This window comes from Neltuma alba, unplaced genomic scaffold, assembly GCF_004799145.2.
Source record: "Neltuma alba isolate B1F8T4 unplaced genomic scaffold, ASM479914v2 tig00012348_pilon, whole genome shotgun sequence".
Lineage (NCBI taxonomy): Eukaryota > Viridiplantae > Streptophyta > Magnoliopsida > Fabales > Fabaceae > Neltuma > Neltuma alba.
Window position 1 is genome coordinate 489,380 of NW_021636857.1, and position 25,843 is coordinate 515,222.

Consider the following 25,843-nt stretch of genomic DNA (forward strand, 5'->3'; position numbering starts at 1 on the left):
ATATATATTTATATATTGTTGGGGGTGGCTGTGAAGTGTGAAGTTGTAGTTTTTGTGCGTCAATGTTCTCGTCTTCTTCTTCCTGTTAGTCTCACACGCAGCTTGGCCCAAAGGTTCCTTCTTTCTCTCTCCTGCTGCCACTTGTTGTTTGTTTCTTGGCAGCTTTTTGCGGCAAATATTGGCCCCACGGTTTTTCCCCTCGCTGTGTTTGTAGTCTCCAGTGAGTCCAGTCCACTCACTGACTCACCTCTTTGTTTTTTACTTTTCCTTTTTTCGTGGGGGTTCAGTCTTGGATTGGTGCTTTGGTGGGCTGAGTGGAAATGGCCGATAACACGGACGATATCGCGGAGGAAATCTCGTTTCAGAGCTTTGATGATGACTGTAGATTGCTCGGCAATATGCTCAACGACGTCTTGCAGCGAGAAGTTGGAACTACGTTCATGGAGAAACTGGAGAAAATCCGAGTTCTTGCTCAGGTTTTCCTCTGCCCCTTTTTCTACTTGCTTGGCCTCCTATCTAGTCTATTAGCTGTATGATTTTAGCATTTGTTTTGTAATATCGTCCTTTTGTTCTGCTGGGTTTTCTTTGACTTCATATATATGGCGCCTTCTTTTGGTTGCTGAGAAAGTGGGCTAAGAAAAAGGAAGTTTGAGTAGGAAATGCATTTATTGTTTCATGTTGTTGCATGGAAGTTGGTGTATAATGAAAAGCTCAACTGATGCCTAAAGTAACAATCCATAAGGACCGAAGTTGACTCTGTGTAGTTCTGGAGTCCTAAATCGCGAAATCTTTATATAATATATAGTCATTTTATTGATGTGAAATTATCGTTGGTTTCTCTATACTTCTTGCTAGCGAGTTGCAACTAGCAATAATGTGAACTTTATTTGTCCAGAGTGCTTGTAATATGAGGCAGGCAGGGATTGAGGACATGGCCGAGCTGGTCGAGAAGCAGTTGGCTTCAGAGCTATCGGAGATGACATTAGAAGAAGCTCTGACTCTTGCTCGTGCCTTCAGTCATCATCTTACTTTGACAGGCATAGCTGAAACCCATCACAGGTAATTGGGTTACGATATGATGCTCTTTTCTTGGACTCTCTTTATGATTCTTCTGTCTCTTTCGCTTTGAAACTATAATAAAATCATTTTTAGTTGTGAACATGAAGACGAGTAACATGATTTTCCATACTGAAAATACTGCCCCAATCAATTTTGACAAGGTAGGAAATTTTGTTTGTGCAGGGTTCGTAAAGGACGGGATGTGGCATATTTATCAAAATCTTGTGATGACACATTTAACCAGCTGCTGCAGAGTGGAGTTTCCCCAGACGAGCTTTATAACACAGTCTGCAAGCAGGTCTGATCAGACGCCTTAAGTATTTGCTTGGCAGGCAGTTATTTTCTTGCCAACTTAATGTTGTTAAAGGATGGTGATTCACTCTGTTCAGTTTATTGTATTTTTCAAAGTTTTTCTCCTCCATCTTTTTTTGATTTCTGCAGGAGGTTGAAATTGTTCTTACAGCCCATCCCACACAAATCAATCGCCGTACTTTACAATACAAACACATCAGAATTTCTGTGAGTTTTGGTCTTAGTCTGGCCTTAATAAAATTGCTGAGGCTTGAACTTTAAATCTCATATATCATATAAAATTTTTGGTTTGCATCCTAATTCTTTTCTTTCCATGCAGCATCTTTTGGATCTTAATGATCGACCTGATCTTAGTTTTGAAGATCGAGAAATGGTGATTGAAGATCTGGTAAGGTTCTTGGACAGTATTTTCACTCTATAGAAAGTCACAGTGGTGTGTGAGGGTAGAAGATCATCTTTCTAAAGGTGAAACGAATAGTATAAATCCTATTTCTAGCTTTTTTTTATTCTTATAAATCATTATGGCTTTGGTAGGTGAGAGAGATAACTTCAATATGGCAGACAGATGAGCTTAGGCGCGAAAAACCCACACCGGCTGATGAGGCTAGGGCTGGTAAACTGCATGATAACTATGTCAGCTTTTGTGCTTAGGTTTATTGTAAGAAAAATAATAGTTTATCATATATTTTCAATTTCCGCAGGTTTGAATATCGTGGAGCAGTCACTGTGGAAAGCAGTCCCTCATTATTTACGTCGAGTCAGCAATGCTTTAAAGAAGGTCTATTCATTTTGTGTCATTCATCTTGTAGATTACTTGCACAAGTACTTTATTTAATCCCCCCCGCCCCCAAACTTTTTCTTCCCTCTTTAAGATTTTCAATAAATCTGTTGTGTACTGCAGCATACAGGAAAATCACTTCCATTAACTTGTACTCCTATAAAGTTTGGATCTTGGATGGGGGGTGATAGAGATGGAAACCCAAACGTGACAGCAAAGGTGTTTTTTTAATTGTAATTTTAATTTTAATGTCCTTTCAGCTCTTTAGTCTTTACTGTACGTCTTACCTGTTTTTGTCTCCCAGCAGCTATAGAGTGTTTTTCCATGGGTTGAGATGTTTTCCTAGTAGTGTGAGCAGAGTTGACTTTGTAAGAACAATTTTACAACTGATTAGTTAGAACATTCCATTGCATTTGTCATCCAGGAAAAAAAGTTTGATGTCTAATTAAACTGCTAACCATGTAAATTACTATCTTTCCACTCATGGATTGGTTGCTCAGAATGGTGGGCTAATTTACTTCTTTGACTAATTTTCTGAACTCTGTAATTGACACATCATAATTTTCTTCATAGCAGAGTGTGAATCTTTCTGAATGATGTAAATTTTCCTAATGCAATGGTTTAAATTGGCTATTCACTTTCCTTCAGGTCACAAAAGATGTTGCACTTTTATCAAAATGGATGGTGATTGACCTCTATTTTCGTGAAGTTGATAACCTTAGATTTGAGCTGTCTATGAATCGGTGCAGTGATGATTTGTCAAGGCTGGCGCATACAATTCTGGAAGAAGGTTTGTCTATTAAATTTTATATATGGTGATATTCTTTTCAATGCTGATGGCATTGGGACACAGCTTCATCTTTGATTTCTTATATGTGGCCAATGAATGTTTGTGCTCAAGAAGATTTGATTTCATAGAATTATTGCAGATGGACCTTGATAATCTGATTTATTAGATTATCATATGAACAGAGACATTTATTGATCTCCTCCTCAGAGCCTAAATATTTATAGTTAACGTCATTGCATGTTCTTTATAACAACTAATTTATGGACTTTAGGAATGAAAATAGGACAGAGGCACACAGACAAAAGGTCAGAAAAGTTCTGTTATCAAATTTGCCCAATTCTTAATATCTGATAATTTAATGAATGATATTCTGCTATATATTTACTTTCTTGTTTTGGTAATAGAAGTAATTCGTGCCCGACTGGTAATAGTCAGTCTTTTAATCTTCAAGTCCAATTCACTGTCTCAAATCTTGGGTCCATCTTAGTGATCCAATATTGATTTCATTAACAATTGCCAGGATGTGCACAATATGTCAGTGTGTTATGAACTGTAACTTTGCTACGATGTTTGGTAATGCATTGGGAAGCATATGCATCATCTTCTGAATATAGTTTTGTTTAAGCACCTTACATGTCCTAATCAGCTGCTTACACCTTTATGAAATGTTCACCTAGATCGTGGCTTGCCATTGTTATATTCTTAAAGACATGTCTGATACTTTTAATCTACTTCTAATTCTAATGGTTGATCTCACTTCTACCTCTCCAGAAGCTCTCTCTGAGGATAGCCACGAGAATTGGAATCAATCTATGAATAGAAGTCAACCCAAACATTATGGTCAACAAGCTCCACTTCCAACACAACTTCCAGCTAAAGCTCATTTACCCTCTTGTGCTGGTACACATAATTATACCCAAAAATGCGTCATCTAGTTTTCCCCCTTCATGGAATAGGAATTAGACTAATTAATTCATGCCAATATATGGGATATAACTAACTTATATGCTCCGCCAGCCCCTGTTCTAATCCCCAAGGTCGATCAATTTTGGTATATCTAAGATTAATGATTCAGTGTTGTTTATCTTTTCATGCAGAAAATGGTGAATCTCAGTATCCTAGACTGGATATTCCAGGAAAAGATTACATGCCGCTGAATCATGAGGTAGAATTGTGGGGTCTGTTTTTACAGTTGCATTATCAGTGTAGAAATACAAATAATTGACCATAGTAATCCCAGATGACCTATATATTTTTCATCGTAGGATGGTGATATTTCTTCTAGTGCAACATTCAAGAGTGACAATCATAACAGTCATGCATCAGCAGCAAGTTCAGAAAATTTGAGCGCTTCTCAAGTGTCTACAAATCTACGCTCTAGTCAACCACACACCCCAAGGAAATTTTATGCTGATTCCCAAACAGGAAGGTCCAGTTTTCAGAAGCTTTTGGAGCCGAAGCTGCCTCAGCTTCCTGGAATTGCCCCTTACAGGGTTGTCCTCGGGAATGTAAAAGATAAGGTAATTGTTCTGTTTTACTTCATCAGCAAGCACTTCAGATTTGACTATTGAAGCTGATATTCACTGTTTGGTATTTGTTCAAGATAAATGATGTGCTGCTGGTTTCTTGGACCTGGTATATGCTTGATATATTCATTGCATTTCCAGAATATCTACGATAACTTCAAATGAATCACATTAGACACTGATTTGAAAATGAAATAAGTGAATTACCTTAAAATTTATGGTTGTGTTGGGTCAAGGAGGTGCTGGAAATTGAAAGGTAAAGTCAGTCTGAACAATACTGTTTAGAAAGTGGATTAGTGTGAAATAGTGGTGAAATAAATGAATAATATGCTGTCTTGCCTCTTATATTTATCTGTTCATGTGTTAGCTTATTTTTTTACTTTGAGGATTGGAAGGGAGGGCATCAAAATGACTTGGGAAGAAGCATTTGGGAATGTATGTTTTAATGAGAATTTTTATAACTGATATTTTTTGATGTCATTTTCTGCAGCCATAATTTGATCGAGTTGATATATATTTAATTGTTGAGTAACAGGGTTCAGAACAGTGGCTTTTTGTTGTACAAAAGTTTATACGTACGCATTATTAGGGCTCGCAAATGCTTATTTCTTTTCAAAATGAAAAAGAATATATCGATAAATCCATCTGTTTTGATAACTCTATAGTGCGGCAAATATATTTGCCTGTAGTGTAACATGGATTCATGGAGTAAATACTGGCACTCATGCTTTATGATGTGGCAAAGTAATCTTGATTAGCAGAACTTGTCATAGATGGGCCTCTGATGTTAATTCATTTCTGAATATTATGAAATAATGAAACCCAGACTTTCTGAGTTTTAATTTTCATTGGTAGTTCAGATTGATCACTCTTTTGTAAGATTGTAAATGCATCTGAATTCTGTTCCTCGTGTTCAGCTTCTAAAAAGTCGTAGACGGTTGGAGCTTCTTCTTGAGGATAATCCATGTGATTATGATCCTTCAAGTTATTATGAAACAACCGACCAACTTTTGGAACCTTTGCTCCTCTGTTATGAATCTCTGGTGCTCTCTCCCCCCCTTCTTTTTTCCCCCCTTTACTGGAAGGTTGTCTGTAGTCAGTGTTAAACTTTTAATTTGTGTAGCAATCATGTGGATCTGGGGTGTTAGCTGATGGTCGACTTGCTGACCTGATCCGAAGAGTTGCTACCTTTGGAATGATGTTGATGAAGCTTGACCTGCGTCAGGTCTGATTTATATTGGTTGCTTATTAATTCTTGGATGATCAGTTGTGGACTTAAACGAGGAATATGACAGGAATCCGGTAGACATGCTGAGACACTTGATGCAATTACCAAATATTTGGATATGGGAACTTATAGTGAATGGGATGAAGAAAAGAAACTGGACTTCTTAACTCGAGAACTGAAAGGGAAGAGGCCACTTGTTCCTCCCAGTATAGAAGTGAGATGGCATTCCACATTACCTTTATAATTTTAAACCATTTTGACCCTGTTCAATTTGTTATTTTTCTTTTTAAATTTGATTAACAGTTCTTAACATGGTTTATTTATTTATCTGCCACATCTTGGTTTTATAATGATCACAATCATCATTTGTTCTTTTTAGGTTCCTCCTGATGTTAGAGAAGTCTTGGATACCTTCAGAATTGCAGCCGAGCTAGGGAGTGATTCACTTGGAGCCTATGTGATTTCAATGGCTTCAAATGTATGACTAATTGCTGTTAGTCTTAAAATTGTGCAGTTTCAATTCTAGATGCTAATATCCCCCGGCACTTTGACATTAGATAAGTTCTTTGACAATTGTCGGTGCCTACTTTTTTCTTTTTGTTAGTGTTTGCTTTTGTTAGAAAAGTGATTCTTGATGTCCTGTCCTTCTGTTTTGAGAATTTTTATTACAAAATCATTTGTTGCATTTTCATCTCAAGCTTATGGAGATAGATATAATGGATTAAAACATGCAAATGAAAATTTTCCAGAAAGCATAAACATTCTGCTTTCAAAAATTGTAAGTTGGTAATATGGATTGACACTTTGATTTTTGAACATCACTTTATTGTTAGGCGAGTGACGTTCTTGCAGTAGAGCTTTTACAGAAAGATGCACGGCTTACTGTTAGTGGGGAGTTGGGAAAAGCATGTCCTGGTGGAACGTAAGTATGGAACCTACGCATTCCTATCATATAGCTAAAACTTATCTTTCTGTTGATCTGGTCACGAGTATGCTTGAGGATTTTTTTTTTTCCTGTTTACTGAAGAGTTGAAATAAATGGGTTAATAAATATCAACTGATAGCTGTGTGTGTGTGTGTGTAGTGGATGTAAATGTTGGTTTATGTTTGTGTGCTTGTCATGTTCAAGAAGGTTGGGGTATTTTTCTGTCTTAAGTGTTAGTGAAGCGAGTGGGCAGTGATGAAACGGTGGTACTTGTCTGATCTTTTTGAACAGAATGTAGCTCCATTTTTTGTTGTTCATTAGTTGGCAAAAAGTTAAAGATTCTATGAAAGAAAATTTGAAACTGCTCTGTAACTAGTATGCTGACATGCGGGTTACAATGAAAATGTTCATTTTACACAAATTGCAATGCGGTTACAATGTTTTGATCTTTTTTGACATGCGTGTCTTGTGTGTCTCTTCTAGACTGCGGGTTGTTCCTCTATTTGAAACTGTGAAGGATCTGAGAGGAGCTGGTTCAATTATTCGAAAACTTTTATCAATTGATTGGTATCGTGAACACATTATCAAGAATCATAATGGCCATCAAGAGGTAATTTTATATTTGCGGGTCATTTCATAAATTTGTGGTATGACTATGTGATGAAGAGTTCACACCATTGTACTATATATTTCTACTTGAAGGTCATGGTTGGGTATTCTGATTCTGGTAAAGATGCTGGGCGATTCACTGCTGCTTGGGAACTTTACAAAGCTCAGGAAGATGTCGTAGCTGCTTGCAATGAGTATGGCATTAAAGTTACTCTGTTCCATGGCCGTGGAGGGAGTATTGGTCGTGGTGGAGGCCCCACATATATGGCTATTCAGTCCCAGCCACCTGGCTCTGTGATGGTGAGTTATACATTTAGACCTCAGAACTCTAAATTTGAGCCTCATTTTTGTTCCAAATTTGAATGCAAGTCAGAGATGTTCTTATTATTTTCAGCTGGGTTAAACTGAGACTATATGGCGACAGTTTTTGATACATTGATATAGTCCGCATAGATATGTTCAGTGGTTGGAACCTTATTGATGCAGATTTACTATAGTCATTTGTTGAGTAAAGGTTAATTTTGAAACTTGACATGTTTGCTTGTTTTATTTAGTTCACATCGCTGGAAATTTAACTTGATTGTTCTGAACGATGAGATTCTAAGATGGAATTTCTTCTTTACTTGAAACTGACCGAAACCGTCATTTTTTAGGCCACTTATCATAAAATATCCGTAGTAAATAATAATTGACAAGGTTACTTTGAAAAGGAGTTTGTTCAACTGTGATTGGAATTTAAATTATGGTCCTACTCCTATTCCAAGGATCATTTCTGCCTCTAAGAGGTCCTATCGAGCTGCATGGAACGTTTGAAAGCCACTAATTTGGTTTTTAGTAAACTGTACTAATTACCAGCAGTGCTCTAAAATTTAGAATAATCTTGTGTTTTACTTGACACATCGCAGGGAACCCTTCGTTCTACTGAGCAGGGAGAGATGGTACAGAATAAGTTTGGATTGCCACAGATAGCTGTGAGACAGCTTGAGATATACACAACAGCTGTACTACTTGCAACCCTTCGTCCACCTCTCCCTCCCCGAGAAGAAAAATGGCGTAATCTCTTGGAAGATATCTCAAAAGTTAGCTGCCAATATTACCGAAATGTAGTATATGGGAATCCAGAATTCCTTGCCTACTTCCACGAAGCCACACCTGAAGCAGAGCTTGGCTTCCTTAACATTGGAAGTCGCCCCACAAGAAGAAAGAGCACAAAAGGAATTGGACATCTTCGTGCCATACCATGGGTGTTTGCATGGACTCAAACCAGATTTGTTCTTCCAGCATGGCTTGGAGTTGGGGCAGGTTTAAAAGGTGCTTGTGAGGGAGGATATACTGAAGAGCTAAAAGCCATGTACAAAGAGTGGCCTTTCTTTCAATGTACATTAGACCTTATAGAGATGGTTCTGGGGAAAGCAGACATTCCTATAGCCAAGCACTATGATGAAGTCCTTGTGTCAGAAAAGAGGCAAGAACTTGGCCGTGAATTAAGGGAGGAGCTCAAAACAACAGAGAAGTTTGTACTGGTTGTTAGTGGACATGAGAAACTTCAGGAGAACAATAGGAGCCTAAGGAGGCTAATTGAGAATAGACTTCCCTTTCTAAATCCCATGAACATGTTGCAGGTGGAGATACTGAAGAGGCTTAGACGTGATGATGACAACCATAAAATGAGAGATGCTTTGCTTATCACCATAAACGGGATTGCTGCTGGGATGAGGAACACTGGTTAACTCAAAAAGAACTTTGATGTACACTCTCCGTTTGAAAGTCAACTCAACCTAGCATGTTTAATGACTGGTTTGAAGTTTTAGTATACAAAGCAAATGTATGTATATAATATAAAGACGAGAACACGTTTAAGCGTATAGGGAAAGGAACAAGTTTTTGTTGGGTGTTCTGCTTCTTATTGCTGATGTAGTAGATGAATGGTGGTGATGTTGTTTTCCCCACTTTTTTGTGCTTTTCTCCGGTAGAGGAAAATAAAGGGAGTTACTGTGGGTCCCAAGAAGGAAGATAATTATTAAAAAGTCTTAATGACAAGAGAGCAATTTTTCATTTTAAAACTTGTTATTGTGAGTCGCTTAATTGTTACAAGATTTTTTTTGTTAATATATTTTCCTTGGAACCTTATTGCAATTATCCTGAAAATTAAACGATAATTTGCATGGGCAAAAAGCCAAGATTCAAATGATGATTTCTTGTGTGTTTGGCTGCCAGTTAGAAGGCCTAAACTGACCTTCCGCAAAACTAGTTTTGAACAGTCAATATCTGCAATGGTTAACTTAGTAATCTTACCAATTGACTGACATATTTAAGTTAAATAAATTCCTTGCTATCTTTTGAGGTCTTCCATCAATGTAAAATTTTCTCCGATTGCTATCAAATTTTTCAGAAAGAACGGTTACAAGACAATTAATAATGTAAAGCTGTAACGATAGTAATGTGACTGTTGTCTTCTGTACAAACAGCACTACAGGCGCGAAGTAGATCAAAGGTATATACCAAACGAGCAACTTGCTGGAAATGATTCTGCATTGTTCTGTGATATACTTTCGGTTGAGATACTGGTGGTGTGCTTTAATTTGCATTAATTTCGAAGTTTCACTACTCATTTTTGAAGTGTTATTGTTTCATCTTCATTCAGCTCATTATCAATAGGACAGAAGAGGGCAAGGTTCAAGCACCTTGTCTCCACTAGCTACAAGCCTCGGATGTGAGATAACAAGTAAAAGCTGCTCTTGCAAGCTTTTTACTAGAAATATAGTAATCAATGAGCATGGTGAGTGAGGTAATGTTTGTGGCTTGTAATTTCCAATTTTTCATAATTATATTCGCCTTTTCATTTCAATTTGTAAAAGATATTATTGTTCCCCACAAAATCAGAATCTGACCGACTGACCCTGAATTATACATTCTTGTCTCCAACAATTCATATGATTTTTCACCCTCTTTTTCCTCAAAATCCAGAAGATGCCTCTTGTTGCTTAAAGCATATAACATTTCTGCATTCAAGTAAGGTTCAATTAATCAGGCTGCCTTTAAGGGACGATACACATAGTTGAAAGTTGAAACTTGCCCTTTGGAAACCACAGAATCTCGCTTTCTCAGATAGTGGTTTCCACTTTACAGGGCTTAGATATGGTGACTCATACCCAGCATTGTCCTAGGATGTTGTAATTTTTCTCAGGGAGTTCAATCACTTCATTTCTTTTGTAGATTCTGACTTCCCTTACCACTTTAAGGGAAAGATGGGTTGTAAATGCACTGTTTGAAGTTCAGTCTCTTGGTGCCAACCTGCCTAACTTGAACACATAAAGGTAGGAGCTGCATTTTTAAGATGCACCAGATCAATGAATTGCGTAACCAGGAAGATTCTTTTAAAAGTTCAAATATATTTAGTTCATGAAAAATAAACAAATCAATCTTTTCATCAGAAATAGTTATTTAAATTAGCTCAAAATACATAGTCCATTCAAGAATGTGATAAGAAAGACCTGCATTGGGAACCGCTGCTGTTAAAACCTTGAAAGTTGAAACACTTGATGAGCTGATAATTATTTGCTCAGTTTCTGATATAAACAAAATTAACAGCCAATAAAAGAAAACTAACATGTAGGCTCAGCGCCAGGCTTATCAAGACAACCGAAAGGACTGATGTGGGTCCACTTTAATTTTGATCCAGTATCCTACACACACAGGCGCCCTTCTTTGAAAGGTACCCCAGTTTCAATTCCTTCTCACTCTTAATAATGCAATCCTCTATGAACGAATATTAACTTGCTTAGAGTCTATGAATGGGAGCACAATTCCACTATCTATCATCACCTTATAGTGCCAAGTCAAGAACAGAAGAAGAAGAAATGAAAGAGTGCATGACTTAGCAAGAGTGGAGTTTTTGTCTGAATAAAGAAGAATGATGACCAAACCCACTATGAGTGTTCATATTGTATGTCCTACTTCTAGTGTCTTTGACCCCACCTTGTTTCTTCGAGCAAAACACATCACGAAGCAACATTAGATGCTTCCCATACTCCATATTATCCTGGCCACTTGAACTTTGATAGGAAAGCTTTAATTTATTTGAACATTTCTTCAATTATCTTCTCTCTTTTCTTCTGGTTAGTCAAAAAATATTGCATATTGTGCTTGTGGGGATGATAATGGTTATGGCGAAAAAGGATCTTCTCTCAGATATGCTTGAAGGGGTCCAAGAAAATATATGGGAGATTGAAGTAGTACTACCGTAACGCAAGTTGAAGAAATTAAGAAAGATAATGATAGTGAATCTGGACCAACGTGTTTGCTGTTTGTGTCCACTTTAAAAGGTTTGAAATTTTTCCATTAACTTTAGTGTGTCACAGTAAGTGATCTGGGTTCAGAGTTTGTTTTCTTCTTTAGTGAACAAATAAAAAGGATCTATGTTCAGAGACAGGATAATGATATTTCATAGCCACCTTTTATTTTCTGTCCTTGTTGTTCACTAATAGGTACTTGATTATCATGTGCCTGTCCGGCCAAGCCTAATATATGCAAATAATTAATATCAATTCACAAGAATAATTAAAAAAAAAACTTGTATGATCTCATCAGTTAACTACTGTTTAATCCAAATACTGTCTTTTGATTTGAGGAATTCAGTTTGCTGTTTCCATTAATTTATTTTTTAAGCTGCAGAATCATAGATAATGCTTCATGAAACCTTATATAGTTTATAAAAGAAACCACTTTCTCTAAACAGATCATCGTTTAGTTACATGACTTTCTTGGTTTTTTATTTTTTTAAGAAGCCATCCAATATTTAAAGTTATATTGAACAAGACTGCCTCCACTAGAAAGATACATATGCTATCTAAGAAAGATATATATGTTAAGCAAAACAAAAAACAAAAAATAGATTTAGGTTTGGTTGGGGTCTAAATAGTTTAGCTTAATTTTTTTAAGATATTTTTTTGTATTTATATGGACTTGAACCCAAAAAATCATGTTTAAGCATATATAACCCTTTCTACCAACACCAACACTCTTAATTACACTATTTTTTGCTTGAAATCAAAATATTTGCTTCATTTTTCAGGTATCAGAAAAATAAACATAACAAAAGAAAAGAAAACCCTGTTATCCTACAATGAACTATCATTTGGCATGGCAACAATATTTAAAAACAAGGGAAATTCGTTACGAAAAGGAACCAAAATGAATTGTCCAATAATAACACATCAGAAATAATATGGTGGGTTTTTTGGTTTCTTGTTTTGAAAACAATTTTTTGTTAACTTGTTTTTAGTTGATTGTTTTGCAAAACAAAAAAATAGTAACATGTTTTTGAAAAATAAAAGATCAAAACAGCTTTTCCATATTATCTTGTTTTTTTTTTTTTTTTTTATTTTGAAAAATTGGAGAAATCTTCTTTTTTTTATACCCACCACCTATCGTTATCAATGACAACTATTACCTATCAAGTGTGATTTTTTATTTTTTTCTCCAAATGTATTTTTAAAAAATTATTTTCTAAACAATTTTTTGTTTCCAAAATTTTCCAAAAAATAATTTTATAAATTATTTTGGGAGCAAGGGAATAAAGAACAAAAACAACTAAGCCCTATGTTATCATGTTTGGGGAAGCTAATTAATTAGTATGATTAATTTGGTGGTTATGATTAAGAGTTAAACCAACTAAATGGCCCCCATATAAATTTTTTTTGTAGGCATAGGTATCCTCTTATTAAAAATAATTTTGTTCAAGACTATCGGGCTCTAAATGTGTATATCTCTCCCAGTGAGGATTTGAACATGGGGTCCATGTATTTGTTGTTAATGGATTTATGAAAAATATAACTTCTTATATATTTTATAATAAATAAATTTAACTCAAAGAACCTATACATGTGATCATGAGAAAAAGCAAGAACATGGCATAAGCAATTGGTTGATACTCTTCCTGCTAAATAGGAAAAAAAATTATTTTTTTAATTTTTTATATTACTTTCTCCCTTTCACATGCATTAACAATGGCTTATAGGAAAACACATATTGGTGGGTTATGGCCAACCCTCTAATATTACAATGATGATCCTAAGAGGATATGTAATAAGTCAAACTAGGATATATAGTGTAATTGATTTAAATTTGGTCTCTGGTTGAAAACTTGAAGTCATGTGTTCACTTAGCTAGCTAGGTTTATTGCTAAAATTAGCACATCTTGTGGATATGGAAGCTGGTTGGTCTTATATGTCCAATATCACTCATCAAGGCAATTATAATTATTACGCACGTTGATCTTAACTGAAAATTATTGTGTTTGCTTAGTCCAAATCAGCAACCGTTATTGCACAAAAATTGATGTTCATATTATATTACTCGAACAATGTAATGTCTTGTGCTAAGATATACGTCATATTGATGACCAGCCAATAAAAAAAAAATATTTCATTGTGGTTTGCTTTATTTAGATGGTTTGGTTATGCGCCAAAAATGTCGGTGGAAGCACCAAGGAGGGGTAAGATATTTTTTATTTAACCCTACAAAAAGAGGTAAAGGGAGACTAAAAAGAACGCTTAAAGAAGTTAGTAATTGATAGATCTCCATTAACGGCTTATTCGCAGACTTGGTCCTAAATAGAGTACAATTATATTGTACAAGGCTTTTATTATTGGTGGTGGTAATTCACTTTATTTACAATTATATTTCTAGTGAATCATTGCTAGATAATAACAAAATAATACCTCCGGTGCTAAATATAAGAACTAGTTAGATATCTAATTTGATTCTAACTATAAAACTCTAATTTATTTTATCCTCAATATCTATTTATCACTTTGTCCCCGAATAATCCATATGATAATTTTTGCATGTATGTTAAAGAGTTCTGTTAAGAAGTAATTTCAATGCACGTGATTAATAACTGTATTTTAAGAAAGATAACATCCACTTATTACAAATTAAATACTATCTCCAGTCCTATTTATAAGACCTTGTTTGTAGACTACAAACGAGATCTTATAATTAGGACCAGAGGTAGTAACTAACTTAACTAATTTTTTAATATCTACAAATTACTCCTATATTAAAGAGGGGAGGCATTATATTTCTGGTGATTGGATGTATATTTTAAAACAGTTTTTTTCCCCAAAACAACATTGATGCTAGCTACCTAGAAGTGTGTGTGGCATCTTGTCCAATAATAGAATAGCTGAATAGGAATAATAATGAGAACTCAAATTCCAAATGAAATTTCTTTCTGAAAATGGGACTGGCAAAATTCCATCCTGAGATAGAGATCATACACTTGAGACGTATCAAACATGATGTTCTGTATTCTTCACTATCCAAAACTGATTATATATACCTCTAACAATCCAAAAAACTTCATTCACTTACATTTTGGGTATTGAAAAATGACTTTCGCTTCTTTTAAACACACACATATGTAACAAACGAGTTAAAAGAATAATCCAGCATATAATTCAAACTACACCACATCACATAAAAGAAAGTACATAAAAATACATATTACGTGAGTGGTAAAGTTTTGGTTATGGATAAACTAAAAAACTGATGCATACATACATATATAGTTCAAGCAATAATGGTATTATTGCATGAAATAAAAGGTGGATATTTAGTTTTGGCGTATAGCTTTATTATGGCTAGAAGGCTGTGGAAGTTGTTGATGAGAAAATGAATGGGAGGCAACGTATATATTGAAAAGAAAAAAAGAGAGGGAAAGTTTGCACTTAGAGAGATATTGCAGACACAACAAAACCAACACGTACTGATCATGACAGGATGAGTGGGTGCTTCACTTTATTATAACATCAACTCATAAGTGTGGCCGCACAGAAGTCCCATTTGAACCATTAATTTCATATAAGTGCGCCGTTCTGACATGGATCGAAAAGGAAAGCTGTGCACAAGTTTTTTCTGCCTTCTTTTTATGTGTCTCTACACTATTGGGAGAGACTCCATATACACACACACACATATGTATATATATACTACCTCTAGTCCTAATTATAAGAACTAGTTGACTAATTTGAAGAGATTAAGAAAATAAGTTAAGTTAGTTATTTGTAATAAATAGGTATTGTTTTTCTTAAAATATTTTTCCTAATCAAATGTATTGGTTATAACTATTATTATTAGAAAAACTATCTTGGAAAAAAAAAGTATAAATATGAGAAACAAAGTAGATTGATGTCTTATATTTAAGACCAAAATAAAAGTCAAACGAGGTCTTATATTAAGGATTGGAGGTGGTACATTAATTTTCACACAACGCTACTCTCTCCCCCTTCATAATGTAGGAACTAGTTGGGAATTGGATTTAATCTTAAAATATAAGACCTTAATTTAGTTTGTCTCACATGTTTATTGTTTAATTTGCTGCAATCTAATTTACTTAACTTATGATTTATGTGTATCGTTATATTACATATCACTTTATAACTCACATAAATTAGTTTGCAAAAAAATATATAAATATTTTTAAAGTGATTTAATTTAATTTTATAATATTTTTAAACTAGTTAATTAGATCTTATATTAAAGACTGGAGGTAATATAATTTAGTGTTACACAGGAGTATATTATAAAAATATAATATCAAAATTATTATGATCAACTATTTTATCTGGCTTTCTTAATCTATCTAAATTAATTAAGTAGTACATTATACTATCTTTAATCCTCAATATAAGAACTGATTAGACATTTTATTTGATTCTAAATATAAAATCTCAATTCACTTTGTCTCTCATATTTATCTTTTGTAATAGTTATACATGTTCAAGGTTTTAACAAATGATCGTTCTAGCTAATATACATGATTAGCAAGTGTATTTTAAAAAAGATAACACCTATTTATTACAAATAACTAACTTAACTAATTTTTTAATCTATTTAAATTAGTCAAATAACTCTTGTACTTAAAAATATGAGGTAGTGTTAATTCACTCTCTTTATGTTGTTATCACTAACCACCACTTTCACATCTCCTTTTTGCACATCAAGGCAAACAAGAAAAAGCATTACTTATTTATTCACTGAAAGGGTTAAAAGGGAGAGCTTTTTAAGTGGAACGTGTCATCGATATTAAGGAGATTTATGTAAATACCTGTACTCTAGCTCTTTTCTTTATTATCATGGTGGGATATTATGGTCCAGCGTTTGATGAAACATTTGAATAATTATTTGTGAACATTCTTGCTTGCTTTTAGGATTCGATAATATTCTTTTACACCTAAGGTTGTTGTGGTAATGACTATAGGTTCAGCTTATATAATTAGTGACTTTCTGTTTTTTTTTTTTGGGGAAGGTTTCTTTTTCTCATGTTAATATCAGCAACTGTAATTCTTGGAGATGGAGACACTCAATTATAATTAAGCCTTTGGCTGTTAAGGGCATGTTTACTGTCACCGATAATAATTATATTTCTAATTTTTTTGCCAAATGATAATTATATATATTACTAATAAATTATAAGAAATCTTACTATCCCCGGGGTGTAAGCATCAATTCAGGCCGACTTGATATAGCAATAGGGTTAAATTTTCTGCTGCTGAAAAATAATGACATGTCTTTAAATGGTTTGTATTTAGGAAAATTGGTAAACAAAATTCCTGTTCAAAAATTTAATTGACTAAAAGAACCTAAAATTGAGCGAGTGTAACTATAATATGTGAATGCAACATATCATTAATGATGTGGAAACAATCATTAATGCGGAAGTCATTTGTACACAGTAAAAGATATGTTACACTCACGGATCATAATTTCATACGCTTAAATTCAAATCCTTTTAGCCAATTAAATTTTCAAATGAGGATTGTTTTACCAATATTTCCTTCATATTTCATCGCTTCATGTTGTAAAGCATATATTCTTAACTAATCAATATTTGTGAGTTAAAAAGTTAAAAGATTACTTCTTTTTTTTGGAAAATTAATCTTTTAGTTTTTGAAGTTTTGACTTACTTAAAACTGAATCCCTCAACTATGACTCGTTATGATTCGGTCCCTAAAAATTTAAATCGCTTAAAACTCAGTCCCTCATCCTTTTTATTTCTAATAATTTTGTTCTTGTCCTCTATAACCCGTGCCAAGTCATCATTAAGCCATCCTACATGAAAAAAAAAGGTTATAAATTCTTTTGTGGCTTTCCAGCTGAGCTCTCCACACGGATTTAACAAAAAGATTGCAAAAATAAAATAAAATAAAATAAAGCTTCAGATTTACCATGAACTCAGACTGGAGATGAAGTACGAATGGCAACCAGGTCATAACAAGGACAAAATTATTAAAAATAAAAAAGATAAGGGACTGAGTTTTAAGTGAGTCAAATTTTTAGGGACCGAGTCATAACGAGTCATAGTTGAGAGACTGAGTTTTAAGCGAGTCAAAACTTTAAAGACTAAAAAAATAATTTTCCCCCTTTTTTATTTTTATCTTATTTTTAGCTGTTGCAGTTTTATTTTGGTCAATTTTAAAATGGTTTAATAACTTTAAAAATAAAAATGGAGACTCAATATATTTACTCCCTCGGACTCTGGATCCAAATACTTGCTCCAAAAATATAGGTTATTTTTTTAAGTTCCATAATCTAAAATATAAGTAACCTCTTTTTTTTCCTCGCGATTATATAACTCACCTCTTTGTCATCATCAAATGCTCACTTTTCACAAATGCTCCTAATTAAATTTTTAGGAGATAACAAATAAATAAAGAGAAACAACAAACAACAATTAAAATTTGATTAATTAATTATTAAACGTAAGCTTGAAAAAATTAACTTTAAAATACACTTAATAAGAAAAGCTAATTTTAACTAATTTTTTAAATATGTATTAGTAATTACAACTTATATTTAGAATCAAAACTAGTGCCCTCTATACTATTATTATTTATCATGCATTCACAATAAACAAGCTGGAGATCATTTTGGAGAAGAGAAAACGAGACTATATGTAGAATCTTCAAACCAAACAGTAGGATAATCTCATTTATATCCACACTCTTTAATTTTCTTCCTCACTTTGGATTCCAGACACAGTCCAAAAGATTTCAAACTATTAAGAGTTCAAAAGGGAACTGATTCCAACGCAGCCACACAAGGTTACGTGCAGAAAAAGAGGGGTGATCAAGAAAGAATTATCCAATTGGAACATACAAATTAAATTAAAGTTGGACTAAAGATAAAGTTTGCATATAGCATCAAAGTCAAAACAAGTGATGAATGGTATCAATGAACTTATATATTAGAGGCTGAAGGGAGAGCCCCAGTTAAGTGTAGGAACTAAATGCATCTTCCGGTTAATTTTCCTTAAAGTCCCTTTTAAAACAACACTTTTTTGCTTAGCCATTTTTCCCCCTAATAAAAGCATTACACAACATGTAACTTTGTTTATAGTTTTATTGAAGGACAACACACTGATGTGGAACGAGGAGGGGAAAACGGATAATAAAGATAAATGCAAAATAATCAATTAGATAATATTTCATATTAATGATATATGTCACCTCCAGGAATTTTGACCAAAACTGACCGTAAATCCAAGAACTCAGAATTCCTTGATGAAGAGACTGGGAACCTGGATTCAAGTTGATCACAAATCTAGGGACAAAAGATTATATCTTTCCTTTATTAAATTAAGAACCCAAATTAAATCCATAGAGAATTTTAAATAAAATTGTGATACAACAACAATCCTTGTCTCAACCAACAAAACTTGGTCTAGTTGGTCAGGAGTTAGCTTATAATATACAAGATCATGAGTTTAAATCCCACTATCGATATAAGGACTTTGTTAATGGGCAATCTGTAAGTACTTCTATAAGTATTTTCTAAATATGGATGCATACCTCGACCTTGGAAAACTCCCGAGATTCAACTCACCTAAACTTATCTTGTACAATAAAAAAAAAACCTTATCTTACTAGATGGAGTTGATTATATGAATCACACAATGCTATATACTATATTTTATCAACAGTCAAATTTTTAGATAGGTTATAAACCAGAAGGCCATGTTCAATAACTTTATTGAGTGCTCTCTTCAGTCTTTTCTGGCCCCTTTTTAGATGACTTCATATTTAATTTGCTGGTGTACCCTCTCACCGGTGTTAGCTCCATTTTTTTTTTTTCATATCCAAACCACCTCAAGTGATACTCTTGCATAAATATATACATAAATATATAGTCTTGCGTGGATGTCAAGTAAAATAATTAAATACAAAAAGGCCTGACCTTGTTCTATGAGTAATTCTTCCTGAATGTGTGGGATGATAATGTTACCCACATGTTATGATAAATGGTTAGCACTTTCGTGCACGTTAGTCACAGCTTGTTCTTTGGCAGCAGCTATAATAATTTAAACAATATAAATTTTGAAATTTCTATTTACAGCTCACTTTTTTCAAAAAGAAAATTAGATATAGTAACTAACTAACTATCATTAATTCCCTCTTTTAGAATTTGAATGTCATTTTCCATATTTATATATGTGGCATCTTTTAAGAAATATTTAATGCAATTTAAAAAACGTTTTTCCCCCTATAATTGGGTCCATGTTGGTGATAATTGAATACAACAAGCTCACCTTTTTTGGCTTATTTTGAATGGAGCATTGAAGTATATAATTATTTATTTTCGTAGAGAGGATGACAGTAAAACTTAAATTTTTTGACCCATTGTCCCCTGCTGTTATAGATCACTTGTAGAAGTTTCTTTGTATCTTTGTATACAAAAAGAAAGTCCACGTTCATCATACTTTACATATGCCTGTAACCTATTTGCATTGTCTATTAGGTAATCCAGTTATTGCATTTTTAATTACAACAAATTAATTTTAATTACAGAGTCCTTAACTCCCTTTAATTTTACTTCGCCTGCCTTATCTCTAATTAATTACTCTAAGCATTTTTATCACATTATTTCATGGACACAAAATATCTAAGTAGGTTAGATCCAAATGCTTGCCAAAACCGTATTATGCTTTATAATTAAAAAAACACATACAAAAATATTTACTACCCCCAGTCTTAATTATAAGACTTTCTTTATAGACCGCAAACGAGATTTTATAATTAGGACCGGAGGTAATATGTTATTTATAACAGTTATCATATTAATACTGAGATGGACCTTTTATATTTTTATGAAATATGAGTTGCATTCTTATTTCAATTCAAGCGAAGCTACTTTAGGAAATTCAAATTAAGCCTTTTCATTATTGTCACTTTGAAGAATCTCAAGGCTAAGGCCATTGTTTAACTCCCCTCCAACCTATTTATTCCTTTTTGTTCATATGAATATTTTATAATTGCTTCTCTTAATTGTCACGCACAATTGAACCTTAAATTAAATTGGACCGTGTATTTGGAATGAAGAAAGAAGATTTGAAAGGAAATGTCACATTTTCAAAAAGGAGTTAAAGTGTTTTCCTCTTTGATTCTTTTCATTGGTGAAAAGTGGATGGGATTGGGAACACACGCGAGTGCTCTTTAACACTTAGCACATACTCTCTATCATATTGCCTTCATTATTATACGAAGAATAACACAACCAACTTGTACCCTAACCCTACCTATCTAATCTAGAACAATGTTGAATATATACGCACACAAAATATAACATTTCAATATATATGTGTATGTGTGTGTGTGTGTGTATATATATAGTTTAAACTATACAGGATGAAGCATAGCCCAACTAACAAGAAGCATCTCCTGTAAAGTTTTTTTGAGTATGGGATCGGGATTCAAACCCTCATCATTTTACTATGCTTAACATAGAAAGATGAAATTTTTTATTTAATATTTGAATTTCTTTCATTTTAAGTATGTTTTGATTTTCAAGTTCAATGTAATTTCTCCTTAGTTACCTTATATGATATATATTTTCTCTGATGTTATATAGAAGTTATAATTTTTGTAATAAGGATGGCCCTTTTTATAATTTATACTTTGTATATATGTCGGAAACTTCAATTTACTTTTAATTTCCTATTTTTACCCATATTGATTGCATGTAGAACAATAATTATTTGCACTGGCCATGAATTATATTTTATTCTCTCTCACTAAAATCCCTTTCTTTTTTTTCTTAAAATTTCTGCTATCCCCTTTTTTTTTTATTTGTTCTCCTTATAAATAAGTGTATGTTTTTTCTTTTACACATTTATTACCATATTCAATTTGAACCAGTTATTTAATATACGTAATTTGGTTATTTATGTCTTACATATAACATCAAAGAAAGTAAAACTTATATCTAATCAAATTATATAGGAAGTCGTATTGTTCACATGCCTAAAAAGAACTTCTAGGGCAAGAGGTGCTTATAGTACTTACAGCCTGAAACCCTGGGATAGAATTTTTTTTGTAAATGAAAAATGTTGGATTTACCCACCTATAAATGCAAACTAAAAATCTTAACTTTTTTATTATTTGGATCCAATGAGACTGGTATATTATTGCGCAAATCGTAATGCACTATTTCTGGTGAAAATGAAACCCTAATTATCATATGTACGTCCAAGATTTTTAAAGACAGTAAAAATACCACTTATGGCACCTAAATTCTTTATAGATATAGTAATTTTAATAACGATGAAAAATGTTTAAATTTATTGATATTTTTTCCCCATAGGAATAATCAACAGTTGAAAAGTAAGGCTTTTGGAGAGCTGACGTAAAGATATGATTTGAATAAGTTTGAAAAGTTTAGAATATTGCATTTCAATTCAAGTTACCTGTAGACTTCTCTTTGATAATCAAAACAACTGTACGATGGAATATTGCAATTTGTGAACAGTGAGAGAATATATATTATATTATATTCACTTCTGTTTTAGAATTTATTCGTACTTCCAACCAATTAAGTTCCTCATCAGCTGTTTAAGTAAACTTAATTATGATCATAACTAATTAAGCCTCGCATTTGCAATCCCATATTTACTTTAGGGAGATTGGTTCGTTTATGTGATATGAACACAAACCTATTTTCAGTGATACTTCTTCTCATTTTTAATATAAAAATTAGATAACTAATTTAAAGAAATTAAAAAATTAATTTATTTATTATTGTATTATGTTGATTTTTAAAAAATATTTTCTTCCATTATTTACATTGGAATCACTCTTTTGATAAAAATTCATTTAACATATACAATAAATAAAGATAATTTTAAAAAATAAATTATAAATTTAAGTGATAAAATGAACTAAAATCTTATATTCAATATCAAAGTAAAATTAATAATTAACCAATTCCTATATTTTCAGCAAAGAATTGTTTTTTTTCCTTTTTTTTTACCAACACAGCAAAGAATTGTTGCCTTTTGAAAGGTGAGACGAGACAAAGCTGAGCCGCTAATCTGGATATGGATGAATATAATCATATAGCTGGGTACAACACCTTACAATATAGGTCAATAGGGGTGGAGGAACACTAGTTAATATTGCTCGCTGTGTTTAAATTAAAAACTAGTTTAGTTTTTAATTTAGTTGTAAATATAAAATTTTAATTTATTTTGTTTTTTATATCTATTTATTTTTTAAAATAGTTCTCATAGTAATTATATATGTTAAATATTTTACCAAATAGTAATTTTAACTAATATAATTATTAATAAAAATTTTTTAAAAAACAACATATATTTATTATAAATAAATAATTTAATAAATTTTTTTAATCTATTTAAATTAATTAACTAAATTTAATATTGAGAATCTGACATAACTTATTTAATATGCTGCTATGGTCAAGGACACTTTATTTAAAGGGCCAGATACCCTATAAAGATATGGTCAATACTCACCTGAGAGACCTACACAATTTTGAGTGCGGCGTCCTTCTGCCATGTTAAGCAATTTTTTTACGGTTCTTTTTTTTTTTTTTCAAAAAAGAAAAAAACTTTGAGACCATGTGTATCCTAGTTGCCTTGTTCTTTGATATATATATATATATATATATATATATATATTTAGCGTTTTTTTTTCCTTGCTGAGTATAAGTCCTAGCAAATATATATTTATAGGTGGATTTAATGTGTGTTTTCAAAAATATCTATTATGAAAAAATTATAAATCACCTGTCCCACCTTTGATGTTTAAAAATGCACTCTTTTACATGTGTGGGCTATTTAATTGAGGGTAATAATGAAAAATAAAAAACTAATTTATACATGTTACTTTCTTCATATGTTTGTAGTTTTTAAAATGGTGTGTTACACTGTTACTCTTGTGCTTCTATTTATAGGATATTTTTAGTATCTTTTATATAGATCAAGTGAAACTTTAAATTGCATTAACTCTTTTTTAAAATATGATAATTTTTCAGTTTTATTTTTATTTAATAAATATTTTTTTTAAAAATAATTATCTATACTATAATAAATGAAAGACAAAATAATACATTCGTGTCAAAAATTTAATGAAGTAATTTATAAAAAGAACCAATAAAATTTTTTTCTCTCTTCCTTATAAATAGGATTAAAGAAGTATATTAAAAGACACAACTTTTTTTTAGAACGTTGTGTGTCAATAAATTCACATGTAAAAAGGTCCTCCACAAAAGAAGAAAACACACATAAAAGTAAAATAAAGAGAGATTAAACCCATATTTAATTATTTACGACAAGACTTGGATGTGTTTTTCTGTGCGTAATGCCCAATTATTAATTAACAATATAAAAAAAATACAAATTAGTTTAACCCATTCATACTTGATGGTAATTTGAAAACATGCATGAACAACCCATGCAAAAGTTCTTTCGTTAATGTCAATTGACTTTAGTTAATTAATAACTGATTGCATAAAACAAAGGAGCTAATCCCTTTCTAAATATTAATTAATTCCTTTTAACGACGTGGATGACATTGAATCCTAGGATGACTTTGACAGTTTTAATATTAAACTATACTTCCGCTTAACTACTTTAAAATTGTAGTTGTTACTAATTAAGATCAATTGTGGCACTTTAGCTATTGCCCTAGTCAAAACCATCACAATAATACGTCAGTTGGATTATAAACGATTATTTTTAGTTTTTGATATAAGAACTAGTTTAATATTTAATTTAATGTTAAATATAAGATCTTAATTCATTTTGTTTCTAATATTTATCTATTTTGCCCTCAACTAATCCTTATAGTTGTTGTATATATTAAGGAGTTACTATTAATGAGTAATTCAAACACATATTATTCATAAGAATATTTTAGAAAAATAACATATATTTATTATAAATAATTAACTTAATTAATTTTTTTAATTTTCTTAAATCAGTCAACTGTGTATTAGTCACAAGTAAACTATGCTCGCTTCAATCTTCAAAATAGAAGTAGATTAAATATATGTTGATTTTCGTATAATACAATTTTAATTATTTATTACAAGGAAATTAGATTAAAAAAATTTCTTATATGTGACCAATGGGAATAGTTTGAAAAAAATTATAAATTTAAAAAATAAAGTAAATTAAAATCTTACTTCCCTGGTCCTATGTATAGAGTGTTTATAGCATATTTTACATAGATTAGGGGAAAAATTGTATTGATTTTTTCTTACGATATAATAACTTTCTAACTTTATCTCTATTTAATATATATTTAAAAAAAATAATATATATAGTTTTATACTATAATAAAAAAATAAAATAGTATAAGTAGAATTAAAAAAATTCTGTTTATTTTATAAATAAGAATAAAGGAGTATGTTTTGAGATTAAACTTATTGGCTAACTTTATATTCAAAGAGAGATTGTCTCGCAGAAAAATTCACACCCGCCCACACACCCACCCGGACGCGCACATTAGAGTCCCGAGGAAGTGTTCGCTCATTATCATCACCGTTAGCTTTTTTTTAAAAAAAAAAAACTTTAAAAATCAGCTAAGGCTACTGGTCCAAAAAATATCATTATGAGCCTTTTGTTTGTTCTTGCACAGCGAAAGATCTCTCGCCAATGCCCTTCTTCCAAGTGGACGTACGCTTTATTGTTAGTTATCTGTCACGGAAAAAAAAAGCTAGAACTATACTTTTTCTTTTTATTTTAATTTTATAAGAGTATGAAATTTGAATTGTTTTGACCAATTTTATAAAATTTTACTTGTGGTTGTCCAAATATTTAATATATTTTTATCAATTTTTTCTAATGAATTTTATATATTGTATTAATTAAAAATTCTACTACATTTTTTTCATACTTTTTTCTCTTATTTGTCCCTTACAATCCGGGGTCTGCTTGGAAAAAAAATTCAACTCAACTTATTTTAATTATTTTTTAAATAATGTAATTTAGTTATTAGGCTATTGTAGAAAAAAGGGGAGGAGTATAAAAATGCCCTCTTCTTCAACTAGAGATTAATACGCAGAAGATCAATTACCTTGTAGTTTAACTCAGCTTTAAGTAAAAAAAAAAATATTAGAGCGTGTGTGTGTCAGTGTGTGTATATGCTTTAAGACTGGCATTCAAAGTTCAAAAAACATGTGAAAATATTTAAATCTGACTTATCAAGGACTAACATACATTAAAAAAAACAAAAAGCTTAGGATAATTCATCGTTGTAATTGTTACGTTCTTTCTCACTCCCTAACACTATAAATACTGATATGGGATGGA

General features: G+C 32.1%; 1 protein-coding gene across 2 annotated transcripts; it reads left to right on the forward strand.

Moving 5' to 3' along the window:
- The first annotated feature begins 97 nt into the window (after positions 1-97).
- Positions 98-9,176, forward strand: LOC114726249 (phosphoenolpyruvate carboxylase 4). 2 transcript variants are annotated; one of them, XM_028912826.1, is made up of 21 exons: positions 98-113; positions 288-476; positions 896-1,059; positions 1,243-1,357; positions 1,501-1,578; positions 1,691-1,759; positions 1,906-1,984; positions 2,073-2,149; positions 2,273-2,368; positions 2,798-2,939; positions 3,711-3,839; positions 4,037-4,104; positions 4,205-4,459; positions 5,383-5,508; positions 5,589-5,690; positions 5,761-5,907; positions 6,073-6,171; positions 6,527-6,615; positions 7,102-7,228; positions 7,321-7,527; positions 8,133-8,957. In XM_028912826.1, the coding sequence occupies exons 2-21, from the start codon at positions 321-323 to the stop codon at positions 8,955-8,957; spliced, it is 3,150 nt and encodes a 1,049-aa protein (XP_028768659.1). In that variant the 5' UTR covers positions 98-113; positions 288-320. The 2 variants fall into 2 exon arrangements, with proteins under 2 accessions (XP_028768659.1, XP_028768658.1); XM_028912825.1 differs by lacking the exon at positions 98-113 and having other exon boundaries at positions 249-476; positions 8,133-9,176.
- The last annotated feature ends 16,667 nt before the right edge of the window (positions 9,177-25,843 follow it).

What these genes read in the sequence shown, in the direction of transcription:
- LOC114726249 (XM_028912826.1), top strand. Translation starts at nt 321, where the DNA reads ATGGCCGATAACACGGACGATATCGCGGAGGAAATCTCGTTTCAGAGC. An exon ending in ACAAACACATCAGAATTTCT is followed by an intron (nt 1,579 to 1,690) that starts GTGAGTTTTGGT and finishes CTTTCCATGCAG; the next exon opens with CATCTTTTGGATCTTAATGA. An exon ending in ACCCAAACGTGACAGCAAAG is followed by an intron (nt 2,369 to 2,797) that starts GTGTTTTTTTAA and finishes ACTTTCCTTCAG; the next exon opens with GTCACAAAAGATGTTGCACT.